Source organism: Nematostella vectensis, chromosome 14, assembly GCF_932526225.1.
Source record: "Nematostella vectensis chromosome 14, jaNemVect1.1, whole genome shotgun sequence".
Taxonomy (NCBI): Eukaryota; Metazoa; Cnidaria; class Anthozoa; order Actiniaria; family Edwardsiidae; genus Nematostella; species Nematostella vectensis.
The window spans coordinates 611,530-630,173 of NC_064047.1; the positions used below are offsets into that span (position 1 = coordinate 611,530).

The 18,644-nt window shown below is 43.5% G+C and overlaps 2 protein-coding genes across 7 annotated transcripts in view; both read left to right on the top strand.

Annotated features, from left to right (window-relative positions):
• Nucleotides 1-8,144, top strand: part of LOC116618501 (dystrophin) — a 111,480-nt gene extending 103,336 nt beyond the window's left edge. For both annotated transcript variants that reach the window (XM_048721549.1, XM_048721550.1), the window contains 7 exons: nucleotides 392-573; nucleotides 896-1,040; nucleotides 4,381-4,532; nucleotides 5,052-5,211; nucleotides 5,472-5,654; nucleotides 5,725-5,871; nucleotides 7,006-8,144. In XM_048721549.1, the coding sequence (XP_048577506.1) occupies nucleotides 392-573; nucleotides 896-1,040; nucleotides 4,381-4,532; nucleotides 5,052-5,211; nucleotides 5,472-5,654; nucleotides 5,725-5,871; nucleotides 7,006-7,254 (1,218 nt within the window). In that variant the 3' untranslated portion in view covers nucleotides 7,255-8,144. The remainder of the gene's footprint in view (nucleotides 1-391; nucleotides 574-895; nucleotides 1,041-4,380; nucleotides 4,533-5,051; nucleotides 5,212-5,471; nucleotides 5,655-5,724; nucleotides 5,872-7,005) is intronic.
• Nucleotides 8,145-9,394: 1,250 nt separating this feature from the next.
• LOC5512865 lies at nucleotides 9,395-17,573 on the top strand. 5 transcript variants are annotated; one of them, XM_048722099.1, is made up of 6 exons: nucleotides 10,192-10,327; nucleotides 10,821-10,929; nucleotides 11,358-11,467; nucleotides 12,580-13,402; nucleotides 13,927-14,036; nucleotides 17,159-17,573. In XM_048722099.1, exons 2-6 carry the CDS (start codon nucleotides 10,842-10,844, stop codon nucleotides 17,510-17,512), a joined length of 1,485 nt encoding a protein of 494 aa, XP_048578056.1. In that variant the 5' UTR covers nucleotides 10,192-10,327; nucleotides 10,821-10,841; the 3' UTR covers nucleotides 17,513-17,573. The 5 variants fall into 5 exon arrangements, with proteins under 5 accessions (XP_048578057.1, XP_001633180.2, XP_048578056.1 ...); XM_048722100.1 differs by lacking the exons at nucleotides 10,192-10,327; nucleotides 10,821-10,929 and adding an exon at nucleotides 9,395-9,513; XM_001633130.3 differs by lacking the exon at nucleotides 10,821-10,929 and having other exon boundaries at nucleotides 9,977-10,327.
• Nucleotides 17,574-18,644: the final 1,071 nt, after the last annotated feature.

The following is an 18,644-nucleotide window of genomic DNA, read 5'->3' on the forward strand; positions in this document are numbered from 1 at the left end:
AGAACCTCGATAATAACGACACCTCTTGATACTTTTCTTATACAGTAGAATTCTGTTTTCCAAGTCACACCCCTGTGTGACCAACCCAATTCTTTATATAAAAGGATGTCCTTATTCAAAAATTCAAGGTGTGAAGATTATGCACCAGTGTTTCATCGGATTTTTGTTCATTATGAGGTGTTTTTATTAAGTGGTTATCTGCAGACTTGGGCTCTACTGCAATTTTTATTTTACTAGTAGGGGAATCGGAAATAACCTCTCTTGGCGAGTAAAAAAAACTTCAGCCAGAGCCACACTCGTGTGACAATGCCCCTGTGTTAAAAAGATCTAAAACCACTTCTGTGTGAAAAAAAAACTTACAAATTGATTAAAACGCACGTGTACGTTGCAGGCATTTATGAATGAGGTGTCCGATACTAACCGGACAGTGACCGAGATTGTGTCCGAGGCAGAGGTCCTAGTAAATGGAGAGTACTTCAAGAAACATGAGGAGGAACACTTCCGCGGGCGAACCGACAAGATCCGCAAACGAAACGACGCCATTACTCAGCAGGCCGAACAAGAAAAGAAACGGTTAGTGTGTTACAAAACAGTATTTTTTTTTCAATTTAAAATGCATATAGCAAATTCATGAATTAGATCAAATAACACACCTTAGCCAGGAAATAATTTTGTAAAACAGTCATGATATTGCTTTTGTTGTTGATGGTCTCACTTGCTCTCGGCGCAGTGCCGATAATCGTTTTTCCTTTGTTGTGATTGTCGTCATGTATTTGTCGTATGTCGTTTTTTGCCTGTCGTTGATCGTTTTCACACTTTGATTGCCTGTTGTTAGTTTGTCGTTAATTGTTTGTCTTGGATCGTCTGTCGCTAATCGTTTGTTTTTGTCTTGAAGGGTTTTCGACACTTACATCCTGCTTCTGAGGCAGCATCTCAACAAAATGGATGACTGGCTCACAAAAGCCGAGAAACGAATTGCTGCGACCGAGGAAATAGGGCCTGGGTACGACGCTGTCCAGAAACAGCAAGATGAGCACCAGGTGAGTGTGAAAACGAGACATTGGGGGGAGGGGAGATGGTTGGATTCTCGCTGTGTAGAAACAACTAGGGGAAGCCGGGTGGAGAAGGCCTGTCACCATACAGATACAACACGACGAACAAGACGAAAAATCCACCTCCATTAAGCGAGACCTCTATAAAACAGACACATTTCCGACCCGAGGGTGTCCGTTATATAGGGGTTCTTCTGTATGTTTGTTGTATGGTGGTCCCGAGGGTGTCCGTTATATGGAGGTACCACTGTATGTTTGTTGTATGGTGGTCCCGAGGGTGTCCGTTATATGGAGGTTCTAATGTATGTTTGTTATGTGGTGGTCCCGAGGGTGTCCGTTATATGGAGGTTCTACTGTATGTTTGTTATGTGGTGGTCCCGGGGGTGTCCGTTATATGGAGGTTCCACTGAATGTTAGTTATGTGATGGTCCCTAGAGTGTCCGTTATATGGAGGTTCTACTGAATGTTAGTTATGTGATGGTCCCTAGAGTGTCCGTTATATGGAGGTTCTACTGAATGTTAGTTATGTGATGGTCCCTAGAGTGCCCGTTATATGGAGGTTCTACTGTATGTTTGTTATGTAGTGGTCCCGAGGGTGTCCGTTATATGGAGGTTCTACTGTATGTCTGTTATGTGGTGGTCCAGAGTGTGTCCGTTATATGGAGGTTCTACTGTATGTTTGTTATGTGGTGGTCCCGAGAGTGTCCGTTATTTGGAGGTTCTACTGTATGTCTGTTATGTGGTGGTCCCGAGGGTGTCCGTTATATGGAGGTTCTACTGTATGTTTGCTATGTGGTGGTCCCGAGGGTGTCCGTTATATGGAGGTTCTACTGTATGTTTGTTATGTGGTGGTCCCGAGGGTGTCCGTTATATGGAGGTTCTACTGTATGTTTGCTATGTGGTGGTCCCGAGAGTGTCCGTTATTTGGAGGTTCTACTGTATGTTTGTTATGTGGTGGTCCCGAGGGTGTCCGTTATATGGAGGTTCTACTGTATGTTTGCTATGTAGTGGTCCCGAGGGTGTCCGTTATATGGAGGTTCTACTGTATGTTTGTTATGTGGTGGTCCCGAGTGTGTCCGTTATATGGAGGTTCTACTGTATGTTTGTTATGTGGTGGTCCCGAGAGTGTCCGTTATTTGGAGGTTCTACTGTATGTCTGTTATGTGGTGGTCCCGAGGGTGTCCGTTATATGGAGGTTCTACTGTATGTTTGCTATGTGGTGGTCCTGAGGGTGTCCGTTATATGGAGGTTCTACTGTATGTTTGCTATGTGGTGGTCCCGAGGGTGTCCGTTATATGGAGGTTCTACTGTATGTTTGCTATGTGGTGGTCCCGAGGGTGTCCGTTATATGGAGGTTCTACTGTATGTTTGTTATGTGGTGGTCCCGAGGGTGTCCGTTATATGGAGGTTCTACTGTATGTTTATTGTATGGTGGTCCCGAGGGTGTCCGTTATATGGAGGTTCTACTGTATGTTTGTTATGTGGTGGTCCCGAGGGTGTCCGTTATATGGAGGTTCTACTGTATGTTTGTTATGTGGTGGTCCCGGGGGTGTCCGTTATATGGAGGTTCCACTGAATGTTAGTTATGTGATGGTCCCTAGAGTGTCCGTTATATGGAGGTTCTACTGAATGTTAGTTATGTGATGGTCCCTAGAGTGTCCGTTATATGGAGGTTCTACTGTATGTTTGTTATGTGGTGGTCCCGAGGGTGTCCGTTATATGGAGGTTCTACTGTATGTTTGTTATGTGGTGGTCCCGAGGGTGTCCGTTATATGGAGGTTCTACTGTATGTTTGTTTTATGGTGGTCCCGAGGGTGTCCGTTATATGGAGGTTCTACTGTATGTTTGTTATGTGGTGGTCCCGAGGGTGTCCGTTATATGGAGGTTCTACTGTATGTTTGTTATGTGGTGGTCCCGAGGGTGTCCGTTATATGGAGGTTCTACTGTATGTTTGTTATGTGGTGGTCCCGAGGGTGTCCGTTATATGGAGGTTCTACTGTATGTTTGTTATGTGGTGGTCCCGAGGGTGTCCGTTATATGGAGGTTCTACTGTATGTTTGTTATGTGGTGGTCCCGAGGGTGTCCGTTATATGGAGGTTCTACTGTATGTTTGTTTTATGGTGGTCCCGAGGGTGTCCGTTATATGGAGGTTCTACTGTATGTTTGTTATGTGGTGGTCCCGAGGGTGTCCGTTATATGGAGGTTCTACTGTATGTTTGTTATGTGGTGGTCCCGAGGGTGTCCGTTATATGGAGGTTCTACTGTATGTTTGTTATGTGGTGGTCCCGAGGGTGTCCGTTATATGGAGGTTCTACTGTATGTTATATGGTGGTCCCGAGGGTGTCCGTTATATGGAGGTTCTACTGTATGTTTGTTATGTGGCGGTCCCGAGGGTGTCCGTTATATGGAGGTTCTACTGTATGTTATATGGTGGTCCCGAGGGTGTCCGTTATATGGAGGTTCTACTGTATGTTTGTTATGTGGTGGTCCCGAGGGTGTCCGTTATATGGAGGTTCTATTGTATGTTATATGGTGGTCCCTAGAGTGTCCGTTATATGGAGGTTCTACTGTATGTTTGTTATGTAGTGGTTCCGAGGGTGTCCGTTATATGGAGGTTCTACTGTATGTCTGTTATGTGGTGGTCCCGAGTGTGTCCGTTATATGGAGGTTCTACTGTATGTTTGTTATGTGGTGGTCCCGAGAGTGTCCGTTATTTGGAGGTTCTACTTTATATCTGTTATGTGGTGGTCCCGAGGGTGTCCGTTATATGGAGGTTCTACTGTATGTTTGTATGTGGTGGTCCCGAGGGTGTCCGTTATATGGAGGTTCTACTGTATGTTTGTTATGTGGTGGTCCCGAGGGTGTCCGTTATATGGAGGTTCTACTGTATGTTTGTTGTATGGTGGTCCCGAGGGTGTCCGTTATACGGAGGTTCTACTGTATGTTTGTTATGTGGTGGTCCCGAGGGTGTCCGTTATATGGAGGTTCTACTGTATGTTTGTTATGTGGTGGTCCCGGGGGTGTCCGTTATATGGAGGTTCCACTGAATGTTAGTTATGTGATGGTCCCTAGAGTGTCCGTTATATGGAGGTTCTACTGAATGTTAGTTATGTGATGGTCCCTAGAGTGTCCGTTATATGGAGGTTCTACTGTATGTTTGTTATGTGGTGGTCCCGAGGGTGTCCGTTATATGGAGGTTCTACTGTATGTTTGTTATGTGGTGGTCCCGAGGGTGTCCGTTATATGGGGGTTCCACTGTATGTTTATAAGTGGCCCCAGGCTTTCTGTTATATGTAGGCACCAGTAATTTTTTGTTATGTTGTGGCAGCGGTTCCAAGACGAGATCCGCGAGCACTCAATGATAACTGTCATCCTCGAGTTGGACATCACGGATCCCACCATCAACGAGAGTGTACAGGGGCAAGTGAAGAGCCTCAGCGAGAGATGGGCGTCTGTCTGGAGGTGGTCAGAGGAGCGAAGGTCAGTCACGCAACTACACTAATAGAATAAGTTTAGTCACGCAACTGCAATAATAGAATAAGTTTAGTCACGCAACTACACTAATAGAATAAGTTTAGTCACGCAACTACACTAATAGAATAAGTTTAGTCACGCAACTACAATAATAGAATAAGTTTAGTCACGCACCTACACTAATAGAATAAGTTTAGTCACGCAACTACAATAATAGAATAAGTTTAGTCACGCAACTACAATAATAGAGGTCAATTACTCTGCTACACTATAAGAATAAGGTCAGTCACGCAACTACATTGTTAGAATAAGGTCAGTCACGCAACTACATTATTAGAATAAGGTCAGTCACTCATCCACGTTCTAAGGGGCACATCTGATTATTATTGTCAAAGGACGTAATAGATTATTGTCAAAGGACGTAATAGATTATTGTCAAAGGACGTAATAGATGATTGTCAAAGGACGTAATAGATGATTGTCAAAGGGCGTGAATGGTTGATTGACAGTCTCCCATGGTTGCAGGGCCCGACTGGTTCGGATGCTGAATGAGTGGCAGAAGTATCGCGATGAGCAGCTTGTTCTACTCAACTGGTTGTCTGGTAAGGAGAAGGTGCTAAAGGACATGGGAGGCACCGACCTGTCAGACGAGGAGGAGGTCGCGAAACACCTCGACCAGCTCAAGGTGCGTAGGGTCCGGGATGCGTAAGGAACCAAGAAAGTCTGGAGGTGATGATGATGATGATGGTGGTGGCGGTGATGATGATGATGATGAGGAGGAGGAGGAGGAGGAGGAGGAGGATGTGGCTGTTAATGAGGATGACGAAGATAGTGACGGCGACGGTGATGTTGATAATTATGATGATGGTGATGACGATGACTAAGACGATGACGATGGTAAGAACCTATGTCTCCTAATGATAAATGTAACGCATTTCTCCTCAGAATAACGAGAAAGAGCTGGACGAGCAAGGAATTCGCCTGCAGACTCTACACAAGACAGGCGAGGACCTGCTCCGCGATGGCGACCCTGAAGACCCGTCAACAAAAGACATTCAGCAGCAACTCGCAGACTTCGACGAGTGCTGGAATGACTTGGCTAAACAAGTAATCGAACGAATACACACGGTAAGACCAAACAGCCATATTCCTTGTCTGACCATGTACTTCTAGTCTGAATCAATGTTATTGTCCTCAGCTTGAGTCGTCTCAGAGCAAGCTAAAGGAGTTCCACGAAGAAATGGCGGCCGTAAGCGATTGGATGGATGACGTGGAAAAGATAATCGCGCAATTCAGCCCAGGAATGGACGCCGAGGCGGCGACGGACCTGCAAGCCAAAGTTGAGGTGAGCTAACAGACGAACCTACAAGAAAAAATAGAGGTGAGCTAGCAGTGGGACCTACAAGGTAAAGTATTAGTGAGTTAACAGACGGGCCTACAAGCCAAATAGAGGTAAGCTTACAGACGGTCCTACACGCCAAAGTAAAGGTGAGCTAACAGACGGACCTACAAGCCAAAGTAGAGGTGAGCTAACAGACGGACTTACAAGCCAAAGTAGAGGTAAGCTAACAGACGGACCTACAAGCCCAGGTAGAGGTAAGCTAACAGACGGACCTACAAGCCAAAGTAGATGTGAGCTAACAGACGGACCTACAAGCCAAAGTAGAGGTAAGCTAACAGACGGACCTGCAAGCCAAAGTAGAGGTGAGCTAACACACGGACCTACAAGCCAAAGTAGAGGTGAGCTAACAGACGGACATACAAGCCAAAGTAGATGTGAGCTAACACACGGACCTACAAGCCAAAGTAGATGTGAGCTAACAGACGGACCTGCAAGCCAAAGTAGAGGCAAGCTAACAGACGGACCTACAAGCCAAAGTAGAGGTAAGCTAACAGACGGACCTACAAGCCAAAGTAGAGGTGAGCTAACAGACGGACCTACAAGCCAAAGTAGAGGTGAGCTAACAGACGGACCTACAAGCCAAAGTAGATGTGAGCTAACAGACGGACCTACAAGCCAAAGTAGAGGTAAGCTAACAGACGGACCTACAAGCCCAAGTAGAGGTAAGCTAACAGACGGACCTACAAGCCAAAGTAGATGTGAGCTAACAGACGGACCTACAAGCCAAAGTAGATCTGAGCTAACAGACGGACCTGCAAGCCAAAGTAGAGGTAAGCTAACAGACGGACCTACAAGCCAAAGTAGAGGTAAGCTAACAGACGGACCTACAAGCCAAAGTAGAGGTAAGCTAACAGACGGACTTACAAGCCAAAGCAGAGGTGAGCTAACAGACGGACTTACAAGCCAAAGTAGAGGTGAGCTAACAGGGGGACCTACAAGCCAAAGTAGAGGTGAGCTAACAGGGGGACCTACAAGCTCTCATGATATGTCTAAGACCTGGAGCTACCACCCCCTCCCCCCAACCCCTCTCACCACTAGATTTCTTCTTCGCTGATATTGTTTATTTTTGTTATTCAGACCAAATGCGAGGAACGCCCCAAGTTCGCGGTTCGTGTGGATCGCATCAACAGACTCGGCAAAGACCTGGGCGGTGACGTGGACCAGCCTTCGCATGACGCCATCACCGAGGAACTTGAGCCCTTTAACCAACGGTGGGCTAAGGTCTCCGAACAACTAGAGAACATGAGCGACACAGGGTACCCACAACGAGGCAACGAGTGCTGTATGGTCAGGATACTTAGGAATAAACTGGGCATATGCCATTAAAAGAACACAGGGTACTCGCCTTTAGGAATATGCCATTTATAGGACACAGGGTACCCGCAATAAGGAATAAGCTGGGAATATGCCATAAGAAACGCATAGGGGACCCGCCATTATATTTTCTGGTATTCAATCAATTTCTGATGCTAGCATAAAGCAGCATAGCAATGCGACAGCAGCAATGGGAATAACAGGGTGCCCAACAAGCCAAGAAATATACAAATTAATGTTAACACAGGGTACCCGCCATATAAATATTCCATAAAACAATTTTAAATAAGCACAGGGTACCCACTAAGTGTACAAAGTATACCATGTAAACACAGGGTACCCGCCTTACGTTAAACATAACAGTGCCGATGCTATCTCCTAGATTTCAAAGCATTTGTGACAACTTTCCCGGATGTGTAGCTTGCGTTCTATTCATACAATTGTTTCAATCAATTTTGTTTTTCTAGCTCGCTCGGTCAATTCCTTATTAGGAAATTACAATACTATTTTGGTGGTAAGACCATTCAGAAATATCGAGGCCGCTGATTGATTATAAGCTGCGCTTAATATGACACACGTGTGGCTGCAAGGTAAAAATACCACTGGTTTCAATAGGAAACTCTACGGAAATACTTGGTCAAGGTACCAAGGATTTTTCTAGGTTTTATACGCAAGTTTGTTAGATTTGATAGGGGAGCAACTCTTATAATCTTGTTCTTTGTAAATGTAAGGGGGTTGTGTTTTCTGTATTATTAAGCTTTTATAAATTCCGCGGTATATAATTAGTACAAACACCTTATTATTAGTATCGTACTCATGTTATCCACACGCCGTAAAGTAACGCACACTAGAAAAAAAACTAAAATATTTCAATAAATTCCATTAAAACTATTAAGCCGTAATTGTGTTGTCGTATTGGCATTGCAAGACGTATTAAGTACGCTTCTCTCATCACGCGACCTCATCAACGACCTAATAATACTAAAGAATTAGCCAAACTAAAATACCTTGTCACGTGCGTGTTTCGAGATTGTTTCCTCGTTTCCCCCCACTAAAAACATTTATACAGCAACACTCGTAAATACGCGCTCTGATTGTACAAGGGTCTATGCGTACGCGCTCCCAAAGGTAAATAACAAAAAAAAATAGATTTAAAAAAAAAATAGATCTCATTTTCCGTCTGTCCAATGCACAAAACACGTAACAGTGTGACATGAACAGAAGTCCTTGCGTATTGTTTGTTTATCAGTTTATGTCGCGCTATAACGCATCTATTAGAGGACGGAACTATTTGTTTTGTTGACTGTTTTACAGCTAGGGTGCGAAGCGCACTCTCATTGGTTAATTTAGCGCGTGCATACTGTTGGAATTAATCTTTCTCAAAACGCTGTATAATAAATATCTTATTTTATCTTTTTCGGGGTCCGGTATCCATCAAATCGCACGCTCTGATCGGCTCTCGTGAGGTCCGGTAATCTACGATCCGGACCCCGCGATACCGGACCGCTCACCTCCAAAGCTCGAAATAGTGAGTTGATTTGTAAAATGCCCATCGAAAACTGGATTTTTACTCCCGAGGTTATAGATCTTCACACTAAAACGGCAATTTATTTGTCATTTTATCAAGAATCATCCCTGTGTTTGACAATTTCCCGCGGGGAAAGTAACATTCATCTGATGTTAAATGCTCGTTACTTTCCCGGCTAACGGGGCCTGTGACGCTGTTAAACCCCCCGGTTCATGGCCCCGGTGTTTTCCGATAACGACCCACTATAGAAAGCCATACTTCAATTGTTCACAGGGACCGCGGAGTATGTAGGGGGCTGACAATTGAGTTGTTTAGTCCTTCTATTTATGATTTTTTTTTTCTTCAAGCGGTGCGGCCTCATCCTCCTCCCAAATCCCCCCCCTCCCCGCCCCCTACCCAGTCCGCGGTGCCTAAGATTAACTACGCTTACCTACGGACGCAAGTTACGGTAAAGCGTTAATTCACCGCCCTCTTTCCCGGCCTTGAGGGCTTCTGTTAAATACCGGCCCCCCGGTGGATTACAGGTGTTAAACAGGTGTTAAACCCCCCGCGTGACCGCGTTACTTCCTGGTATGCCCCGGGGGTCGGGGGGCCGGGCTGTCAATTGACTGGTGCATAAAGCGTTTTGTGGACATACAAAATGGAGTTTATTGAATGATCACGAGCGAACAAAATCTTCACGAACGGAACATCGACGAATGTCAAAAGCGAAACCTCGCCTCGTGCAATCATAAGCCCGTAAGGTAAACAAAGTTGGAAATTCTATTGAAGAAAAAAGTAAATATGTTATTTCCCAGCTAAGGGTCAATCCGTATCGTGAAATACCGTGACCGAGGTCTTAAAAATACTTCACGATACGGACCTCCCAGCTGGGAAATAACATATATGTCCTCGTTTGCCTGGGCCCACAGGAACACGTTTGGAGCCTTGAATGTCCGACCAGCAAGCTGCGCTATTGGCCCATGTTACAATGAGAAATTATCTGGGCCCGTTCCATTAGTTCCATCAAAGTCACCATGATGTAGTCGCTCCGAGCACACGTCCTCATTTGACCACAGGGTAACCGAAATCGTGAAGAAGCATGTCTGTGGCGTTACTCAACTCACAACCTCAACACTGCCTCGTACCCAGGCGCGTCGAGCGTCCGTTGAAGAAACCGATCGCATTCCAAAACGAGGCCGACTCGCAAAGGCTCACGGGAAGGGAGAAGCGAATGTATTTCCTTCCCGTGATCTTTTGCGGGCGGGCATAATCCTTCCCAGGATGCATTCCGAGCAGGACGTGACCGTTGTGTTACCAAATTGAGACGCCTGGGTACGAGGCAGACCTCAACAAGCTATATAAAGATGGAGGATATTTTGAAAATTGAACGAGAATTTCTTGATCAGACTTTTAAAGACATTAAGGTGGATGGAAATTATTTCTATGGCGTCTATGACGAGACCGACAAGCCGTTTGAGTCTGTTCTTAGAGACTTTTTCAGCCTCTCGTCATGCCGATTTGTGAAAGTTCATCACCACGCGAAGGCGAAAGGGCACAAACGATTTTCTGATTCAGGTATAAGTCAAATCTGGTTAATGCAAGCAATCCGTAATACTGTTTAGAAAGCGGTACGAATATAATTGATGTTTTTAACAGGCCTACCATCCTAAGGTTGTGTGACATTGTGTGTGTAATGGCATCACGTACAGTATGATCGCCGGCTCACAGTTTGCACCAGAAACATCTAATAGTTTGCACTTGGAACCCAAATGCCCTACAATAAAGTTAAAGTAAATAAGGAATGCCTTGTGTTATCTCTTGTAAAAAAGGACAAAATGTGAAGGTTTGGGGGTTGTTTGAAAGGATGTTTAGGGGGTAGAGAGATACAAAGTAATTATACAGGACAAATTTTAGAGTTGTAAATAGTTTTTACATAAGTAATTATACTAGATTTTTTACATATACTAGATGGACTGTGCGACTCATACTAACATGTTAAGTACGTTTAAATGTGCGAACTATTTTTAAGAGTGTTATGCAAATTCAGTGTAAAAAAAAATTGTTGCAGTTCTATAGTGCAAGCTTCCTTATGAAGGCATACTCAGCTACACTTCAGATGCATCTGACAAATCTATTAGATGTACCGATACAGACTGCTCAACACAGTTTACAAACGGGTGCAAGCTAGTGTGTACACACATTGTCACTGAAGATGGTACCATTAGCCTAGTCCCCTGGTTCTTTTAGGTCTCCCAATACAGGTTAATGATGTGCGGTGAGAGACAGACCTTAATAGGCTTAGCATTCCTATCAAAGACGACAATGCAGTCCTAGAACTATAGCAACATGCAATTGTGACAACCTCAGTAAAAAATCACAACTGTATCTCTGCCCTCATTTGCTGACCACAGCAAATAACTTTAGGTAACGTGTTTTTTTTTTGTCAACTGCAGATTAACACTTTAGTTTTATTATGATTGCAATGTACACACCCCTACAACCCCAAAAAGTCCTTTGCTCCATAATCAATATTTACTTATTTGAGTCTTGTGTTCCTCAAACATTATTGCCACAATGTTTTAATATTCTTGATTGTTTTGTGTAGCATCACCAATGTTTCAGCAAACTAGAGGACATGTCCCCATAGAGTTCTTCGGACACCCATTCCAGTTAGAGTCCACAGAAACAAGACACTGCCTCCATGGGTCAATCAAGGTATGCCGGACATTAAGAAAAATATGCAGCTTTCTTTTACCTTTTTGAGTATAGAAAATGCTATTCAATCTCCCCTTCTCATAAGTGCACCCCCAAGGTACAACATGGATTGGCTTTTTCAGTCTTGTTGGAATGTGCTTTTAGACAATGGAACCAAATATAGAGGGCAGATTAAAAAGACATAAAGGAAAAAAGATAATGGCATATTTTTTTCCACTTTTGAGCCGAAATAAAAGGAGTTTGTTATAATTTCAACAAATAAAGATTAAAGGGCTTTCTTTAGAACTTTCCATTCTTTGGTTCTATTGTTTTGGGGCTTGGTATAAGAATCATTAAGTTTTAGCACTTAGAACGGTCTAAGGGGAAATTTTATGTGCAATTTCCTTTTTCTTGTGCCCATAGGGGCAGAGAGGGCATCCTCCTCAGTTTCTTTCTAAAATCACAAGGAAATAGCCTGTAGGGTGTGGCTGTGCCCCCACCCAATTTTCTTAATGCCCCAAGATATCATTTTTTCCCTTCAGTATTTGAAGTACAACCTTGTACACAACAAGATGCTGTAGCCACATGAAATGTGTTTTTTTTTTTTTTGTTTAAAGACAGGAGGGCCCCAGGGAGGGGGGAATCCATTAAAACATGTGAATGATCATTGACAAAATTATTTTTAACCCCAATGCATAGCTTTTGGGTGTGGTTCAAATGTTGCCCCTAAAAGATACTACGTATATCGTGTGATTGGATCTAAACCTAAGAGATCACACAGATTTTCACTATTCCTGAATCTTATTGTATTCCTCTTAAAAGCTCACTATCATTGAACACATCTCTTGGATAGGATGATCCATTGACATGTGATAGCAGAATCTTGGTACAGTTTTTTTCTAAGAGATAGCAGTTGGTAGAATTTTATACTGTAAATATAGGACAATCACCCTCATCTACTTTAATAAGAGAGAGTCCCCACCAGGGGGACAAGGCAGTAAAGTGATTGACAGATGTCTAATCATGTCTTCCTTTGAATCTTGTTTATTTTCTGATAGGACAGCAGAGTGATTATCACACATCTGATCAAGGATCTTTCTTCAGTTGAGTTTTCTTTGTTTCTTTTGTGGTAGGACAGCAAAGGAGGCAGGTGCAGCAATTCTCACCCTGGAGAACATGACTATGCAGAAGTCTATCGCTACACTCCTAAACGCACGCGGAAAGTCGACTGTCCTGCTGTGATACAGATTCGATGTATCAGGGTGTTCAAGGGATATGCTGTCAACATGGCCTCCTACTCGACCCCATATAGCCTGAAAATAGCCAAGACAGCTGTGATTGATCGCTTAAAAAAGGATCTGCATGGTCTACCTCCCCCGCCATCCATACTTAGATACTTTGTGAAGCTTCCATTGAGCACCGAGCATACAGGGCATCTTCTAGGGGAGGCAGCAGTTATTGAACGAGAAATGAAAAAGAGAATGAAACGAAAAACTAGACCTAAAGAGAAGCAACCAAAGAAGAGAAAGCAACAAAAGAAACACAGGCAACCCAATCAGCAAATACAGCCTAACCATGGATTGTTATCTGTAGTGCCGCATAGCATGATGGGACAGAATTTGTGTTCTCTTCAAACTGTTGACTCTGCACAAATATTTGACTTTCCAGACTCTTTCAACTTTCCAGAAGCTTTTGAATCTTCAGATAGCCCAAACTCCCCACCAACTTTGGAAACTCCCCAAAGTGTGGACACCATTTTAGAAACAGAAAGACAATTTGTCCATCAGCTATTCACAGAAGTAAGGAGCGAGGGTAATTATATCTATGGAGTATATGACCAAGCGGACAAGACCTTAGATTCCATCCTTAAAGACTACTTTCACCTTTCATCAAGTGTTTTTGTAAAAGTGCATCACCACTCAAAGGAAAAGGGGCACAAGCGGTTTTCAGATTCAGGTAAAGTTGCCTCTTTTTACTCCGCACACCGTAAGCACCACTGAAATTTAAAGAAGAAAAAAATGCAGTAATGCAGATGGAAGCACTGACTTGTAAACAACACATTCCATCAAAGGCACACTTTCTTGCTTTCTGATTTGTTGTTAGCTGTAGTAAATCAGACGACATACCACAGGATAAGTGATTCACACAATCTTTGCAGGTTCGCATAAAGCAAGAGAGAAAAAAAACTTTGATCCAAGTTTGTGAAATCTGGTTCTAAGGCTTTTCATTATATGTGTTTTCCATCCTTACTTTAAAACCTTTGCAGTTTTAAAGCTGAAGTTCTCAATTTTCGCTTATCAGCACTCTGCAAACACAGGCACATGCTAGAAATACGACATGCTAGAAAAGTACCCATTTCATATCCCATAGTTTTCCGTGGTGTGTACCCTTAGATTCCACGCCATGCCACGCTCCTCGTGACTCAGAACATTTCGATCATGATAATGATTTTTTATGTTTTCTATGTTCTGTGATTGCAGCATCACCCATGTTTCAGCAAACCAGAGGAAATGTCCCCATAGAGTTCTTTGGACACCCATTCCAGTTAGAGTCCACAGAAACAAGACACTGCCTCCATGGCTCAATCAAGGTATGCGGTAGTGTCCCTTAGGACTTTGTCTAATAGGGAATTAAGCCAAATAAATATGGACTGGGTTGGGGCACCTAAAGAGATTGTTCATCTATTAAAAGGGAAAAACTGGGAATTTTATTCTAATTGCAGAGTGTTCATCTATTTAAGGTAACCTTAAATAGATAAACATGGGGTTTTACTCCTATTTCCATTTCGTGTAAATTTCTACAGAAACGCACATTTAGACCCCCCCTTATTTTAAAGAAAGAAATTTCAGGCGCAACAACAAGCTAAAATCAAGCATCTACCCTGTCGCTATCTCTAACCCTGCTAACTTAACTACAGGTCTGTATCATCTGACTCTAGCCCAGCTACAGGTATGTATTATCTGATTCTAGCTTAGCTACAGGTCTCTATCGTCTAACTCTAGCCTAGCTACAGGTCTGTATCGTCTGACTCTAGCTTAGGTACAGGTCTGTATCTTCCTTCTCTAGCTTAGTTACAGGTCTGTATCGTCTGACTCTAGCATAGCTACAGGTCTGTATCATCTGACTCTAGCTTAGCTACTGGTCTGTATCGTCTGACTCTAGCTTAGCTACAGGTCTGTATCGTCTGACTCTAGCTTAGCTACAGGTCTGTATCGTCTGACTCTAGCTTAGCTACAGGTCTGTATCGTCTGACTCTAGCTTAGCTACAGATCTGTATCGTCTGACTCTAGCTTAGCTACAGATCTGTATCGTCTGACTCTAGCTAAGCTACAGATCTGTATCGTCTGACTCTAGCTTAGCTACAGATCTGTATCGTCTGACTCTAGCTTAGCTACAGATCTGTATCGTCTGACTCTAGCTTAGCTACAGATCTGTATCGTCTGACTCTAGCTTAGCTACAGGTCTGTATCGTCTGACTCTAGCTTAGCTACAGATCTGTATCGTCTGACTCTAGCTTAGCTACAGATCTGTATCGTCTGACTCTAGCTAAGCTACAGATCTGTATCGTCTGACTCTAGCTTAGCTGTAGGTCTGCATCGTCTGACTCTAGCTTAGCTACAGATCTGTATCGTCTGACTCTAGCTTAGCTACAGATCTGTATCGTCTGACTCTAGCTTAGCTACAGATCTGTATCGTCTGACTCTAGCTTAGCTACAGGTCTGTATCGTCTGACTCTAGCTTAGCTAGAGGTCTGTATCGTCTGACTCTAGCTTAGCTACAGATCTGTATCGTCTGACTCTAGCTAAGCTACAGATCTGTATCGTCTGACTCTAGCTTAGCTACAGATCTGTATCGTCTGACTCTAGCTTAGCTACAGATCTGTATCGTCTGACTCTAGCTAAGCTACAGATCTGTATCGTCTGACTCTAGCTTAGCTACAGGTCTGTATCGTCTGACTCTAGCTAAGCTACAGATCTGTATCGTCTGACTCTAGCTTAGCTACAGATCTGTATCGTCTGACTCTAGCTTAGCTACAGGTCTGTATCGTCTGACTCTAGCTTAGCTACAGATCTGTATCGTCTGACTCTAGCTTAGCTATAGGTCTGCATCGTCTGACTCTAGCTTAGCTATAGGTCTGTATCGTCTGACTCTAGCTAAGCTACAGGTCTGTATCATCTGACTCTAGCTTAGCTATAGGTCTGTATCGTCTGACTCTAGCTTAGCTGTAGGTCTGCATCGTCTGACTCTAGCTTAGCTATAGGTCTGTATCGTCTGACTCTAGCTTAGCTGTAGGTCTGCATCGTCTGACTCTAGCTTAGCTACAGGTCTGTATCGTCTGACTCTAGCTTAGCTACAGGTCTGTATCGTCTGACTCTAGCTTAGCTACAGGTCTGTATCGTCTGACTCTAGCTAAGCTACAGGTCTGTATCATCTGACTCTAGCTTAGCTACAGGTCTGTATCGTCTGACTCTAGCTTAGCTACAGGTCTGTATCGTCTGACTCTAGCTTAGCTACAGGTCTGTATCGTCTGACTCTAGCTTAGCTGTAGGTCTGTATCGTCTGACTCTAGCTTAGCTACAGGTCTGTATCGTCTGACTCTAGCTAAGCTACAGATCTGTATCGTCTGACTCTAGCTTAGCTACAGATCTGTATCGTCTGACTCTAGCTTAGCTACAGATCTGTATCGTCTGACTCTAGCTAAGCTACAGGTCTGTATCATCTGACTCTAGCTTAGCTATAGGTCTGTATCGTCTGACTCTAGCTTAGCTATAGGTCTGTATCTTCTGACTCTAGCTTAGCTACAGGTCTGTATTATCTGACTCTAGCTTAGCTACTGGTCTGTATCGTCTGACTCTAGCTTAGCTACAGGTCTGTATCGTCTGACTCTAGCTTAGCTACAGGTCTGTATCGTCTGACTCTAGCTTAGCTACAGGTCTGTATCGTCTGACTCTAGCTAAGCTACAGATCTGTATCGTCTGACTCTAGCTTAGCTACAGATCTGTATCGTCTGACTCTAGCTTAGCTACAGATCTGTATCGTCTGACTCTAGCTTAGCTACAGATCTGTATCGTCTGACTCTAGCTTAGCTACAGGTCTGTATCGTCTGACTCTAGCTAAGCTACAGGTCTGTATCATCTGACTCTAGCTTAGCTACAGATCTGTATCGTCTGACTCTAGCTTAGCTGTAGGTCTGCATCGTCTGACTCTAGCTTAGCTACAGATCTGTATCGTCTGACTCTAGCTTAGCTACAGATCTGTATCGTCTGACTCTAGCTTAGCTACAGATCTGTATCGTCTGACTCTTGCTTAGCTACAGGTCTGTATCATCTGACTCTAGCTTAGCTACAGATCTGTATCGTCTGACTCTAGCTTAGCTACAGATCTGTATCGTCTGACTCTAGCTTAGCTACAGATCTGTATCGTCTGACTCTTGCTTAGCTACAGGTCTGTATCGTCTGACTCTAGCTAAGCTACAGGTCTGTATCATCTGACTCTAGCTTAGCTACAGATCTGTATCGTCTGACTCTAGCTTAGCTGTAGGTCTGCATCGTCTGACTCTAGCTTAGCTGCAGATCTGTATCGTCTGACTCTAGCTTAGCTACAGATCTGTATCGTCTGACTCTAGCTTAGCTACACGTCTGTATCGTCTGACTCTAGCTTAGCTACACGTCTGTACCGTCTGAACATCCAGTTCTTACTCTTCCATTACAGGATAGCAAAGGAGGCAAGATTGGAGAGAACCGCTACACACCTAAACGCACGCGGAAAGTCGACTGTCCCGCTGTGATACAGATTCGGTGTATCAGGGTGTTCAAGGGATACACCTTTGACCCGGCTTCCTACTCGACCCCTTATAGCCTGAAAATGGCCAAGGCAGCTGTGATTGGTCGCTTAAAGACAGATCTTCAGGGTCTTTCTCCCCCGCCATCCATACTTAGATACTTTGTGAAGCTTCCATTGAGCACCGAGCATACAGGACATCTACTAGGGCCTGGCGCGAGCCACAAGCTAGTAGATAAGACACCGTCAAAGCGATCTTCAAGAAAAAGGCGCCATGTAAACTGATTTGGTTGTTTTTCCCCTTTCTTGTATACGTCTTTGTAGTAAAAAATGACTTAGTCGACCATTACGTCTTCTTTTTGTGCATTTATTTGCCAATCGCGCCTTTTTGGTTTTTATCCTATCGTGGCTAAGCCGATTCCAAAGCTAATACTTTACAAGAAAAGTAGAAGAAAAGCAAACAAAGCCAACAGAGCCGATTCCAAAGCTAATACTTTACAAGAAAAGTAGAAGAAAAACAAACAAAGCCAACAGAGCGGTCAAAACAATTTTACCAAAAGCGCAAACAGCAGAAAAACTGAGCACATGTATAGTATTTCATACTATCCTACGTACAGGCTCGGCAGTTTGTTTTTCTTTACATGGGAAATAGGGATTTCGGGGTACTGGGAATTCTGTGGCGCGCGTGAAAAGATGGGGAGGCTGTGATGGTTTTCGCTCGCTACCTAATTTTACTCGGGTCGTATAATTGTGCAACCCCCGACATGACGGAAACACCTGGAAAATTCGAGATAGAGAAAGAAGACACAATTTCTTACAATGGCCATCGCTTCCTTGTATTCCGGACTGATTTTTGAAACACAAATAACGTGAGGCCGAAATGCACATACCCAGATTTTTGCTTTTTAAGATATTTTTTCATTGATCATCCTTGCGCTATGTATGAGCTCAGGGACGAAAAGCTCAAATTTCAATGACACTTTACAAAAAGTCGCATCAATTTAAAAAAAAAGTCGCATTTGATATTTTGTTTGCTATTACTAAGTATTTAGAGAAATTTTCCGCCTTATTAGATGTGAAATGAGCTTATTTGAAGCGTACAGTCATGTTTTTCCGTCATGTCGCAACCTCCTTCCCACGCCGCTTATTTCTCCTTTTTTGTATAAATATAACAAAAAAACTTCTAGAACAGTCAAGGCTGGCGCAATTTGAGAACATTTTTCGTGTCTTAAGTGGAAACGCCTTCTATTTACTACTGTAGACACTTGATGAAACTTCAAATTCGCACCCCTCCCCCTTCAACCCCCCGCCACCACCTAGCATACAGGCCTGTCATTATTTTCTAAATATAAATTTATTTTATCACGTTTCGGAGTGTACAGTAATACCTCCCATGGGACGTTAAGAGAGTCGGTAT